We start from the raw sequence: 2,210 nt of genomic DNA, 5'->3' as shown, positions 1-2,210 counted from the left end.
AAGTCATTGCCCCAAATCGTATAGGGAATTGGATTCCCTTTACCACATTCCCTTTCCTAAACATATCAAAATATATAGGGGAATTAATGTTTATTCCTTTCTTTTCCTTTAGTTTCCCTTTCTTGATTCTTTTTTCCTTAACCGTTGTGAACCAAACGTCCCCTCAATGGTTACAAATTGCTTTCTTTTAAGATAAATAGTGACAACAACAATTAATTAATTAATTTATTTATTTATTTTTTAAGGAAACCAGAGTCTTGCAAAATGCAAATATTTACTAACTTTAAAACACATGGCGGGACAAAACATTTTTTACTTTTCCTTTTATAAATTTAAAACCAATATCTTAAACAATCATTTCCTAAGTCCTTTCACACACAAAAAAGAAAAAAAAAAGATTACAACAAGAAAAATTTAGAAAAAAAATATGCAGATAAGATGAAATTATGCTAATGCTCCCTAGCTACAAACCACGCAGCAGCATCCCGGAAAAGACAGTACACCGCCTAATATTCTGTTATTCGAACAAACATGAACACACTGTACCATATCTACATTAATTAATGACGAGGCCTTTCCAAAGCCTTATAAGACCGAGGAGCGGGTGCTTCTTCCACAGTCGGAGGAGCTGTAATTTTCATGGAAGACGGCGGAGTACACGGAACCAAAGAATACTCAAACTCATTCGGACAACTCCTGGGTATTGCAAAAAATCTTGCACATTCAGCTACTGACCTTTGATTATTCAGTCCCATTATGCAATTTCTATTCACATTAAGTCTCCTTAACCTAATCAGCCTCCTACAATCAGGACCGATTTGGGTAAAATAATTGTTACTCAGAGTGAAATTAAAAGCATTTGGTAACCTGCATAAAACTTCCGGAATCGGACCATATAGCTTGTTATGAGCCATGTTTAACAGCTGCAATTTAGCCATACACCCGAAAGATTGCGGAATCTGGCCTGTAAATAAATTGCTTCCCACATCGAACACAGTAGCCTTCCGCAAGTACCCGATTTCGTATGGTAGACAACCGTTCATCCTGTTGCCTAAAAACAGGACCTCTCGCAGCGTGTTTCGGGCATTGCCGATGCTTCTCGGAATAGGACCTCGGAGCTTGTTGTTTGCAACGGTTATATAAAGTGCTGAAGTGTTGCCGAAATTGGAAGGGATTGTTCCGTTGAATTTATTATTGTTGATGAAGAGAACTTCAGTATCAATATTGAACGATTCAGCAGGAACAGGTCCGAGATATTTGTTGAATCGGATGTCTATGAAACTCATTTTCTGAACCCGGAGAATATTTTGGGGGAAACCACCGGGGAAATTGTTGTTACTCAAGTCAACCTCGTAGAGATATCTTAGAGTATTAAGGTTTTGATTTATGGGTCCGGTGAAGTTGTTAGAATTGGCATGGAAAAAAGCAATGTCAGGTAAATTCATGATAAAGCGGTAAAAATTCAAGTTACCGCCCAATCTGAAGCCGTTGAAATCAATGGCGGCTAATCCAGTGATGTTTAAATCAGGGACAGTGTCACAAAAGAAGCCTCGGAAAGTGCAGTAATTGTTGCCTACCCAGGTTGTAGTAATGCCATTTGGATCGGAAGTTACGTTTCTTTTGAGTTCTTGTGTGATGAAGAGGATTCTAGCTCTGTTAGATAAGGGGCCAGGGTTGTTGTTTGGTTGCCGTGGCATTAGGTGGCGGGTGGGTGGGTAAAGGGGTTGCCGGGGCGGCCGGGGAGTGGCACGAGGAGGAGTTGGTATTGAGATTGGAGGGCATTTTGGAGGTGCAGGACATTTTTGGGCAAGAGATTTGGACAAGAATGTGTGTAGGATTGAGATTAGGAGAAGAAATATTTTAGCCATTTTGCTTATTTCCAGATTTCAGGTGAAGGATTTTCACATACCAAACACCAAAGATATATATGACTCAGTTCAGTGTCTTGCTCACTTATATTATGGGTAAGGTAGAAAAATATTGCTCTAAATAAATAACGATTTTACAAACTTTTATTGAAAAAATATTTTAATATTGGCACTATAATAGCACCCTCAACGGGAGAACTTATACAGTGGACCGGGTGCAATGTACCAAACCAATGAAAAAAAGAATCATGCTATTTCATTGGGAGATGATTGATGTAAGGAAAGAAAGTGAACAATTGTCACGTTTCAATTGTTAAGGTCCAATGGATCGGAACCATAGTA

At 38.7% G+C, this 2,210-nt stretch overlaps 1 protein-coding gene across 1 annotated transcript; it reads right to left on the bottom strand.

Annotated features, from left to right (window-relative positions):
• Positions 1-298: 298 nt before the first annotated feature.
• On the bottom strand, positions 299-1,957 carry LOC136201371 (uncharacterized protein At4g06744-like). Its single transcript, XM_065992030.1, has one exon. It carries the CDS (start codon positions 1,866-1,868, stop codon positions 561-563), a length of 1,308 nt encoding a protein of 435 aa, XP_065848102.1. The 5' UTR covers positions 1,869-1,957; the 3' UTR covers positions 299-560.
• Positions 1,958-2,210: the final 253 nt, after the last annotated feature.

The sequence above is a fragment of the Euphorbia lathyris genome, chromosome 7, assembly GCF_963576675.1.
Source record: "Euphorbia lathyris chromosome 7, ddEupLath1.1, whole genome shotgun sequence".
NCBI lineage: Eukaryota > Viridiplantae > Streptophyta > Magnoliopsida > Malpighiales > Euphorbiaceae > Euphorbia > Euphorbia lathyris.
This window is presented reverse-complemented; position numbering and strand designations above follow the sequence as displayed.

Excerpts from the sequence above, each read along its gene's own strand:
- LOC136201371 (XM_065992030.1), bottom strand. The coding sequence starts at position 1,868 with ATGGCTAAAATATTTCTTCTCCTAATCTCAATCCTACACACATTCTTG.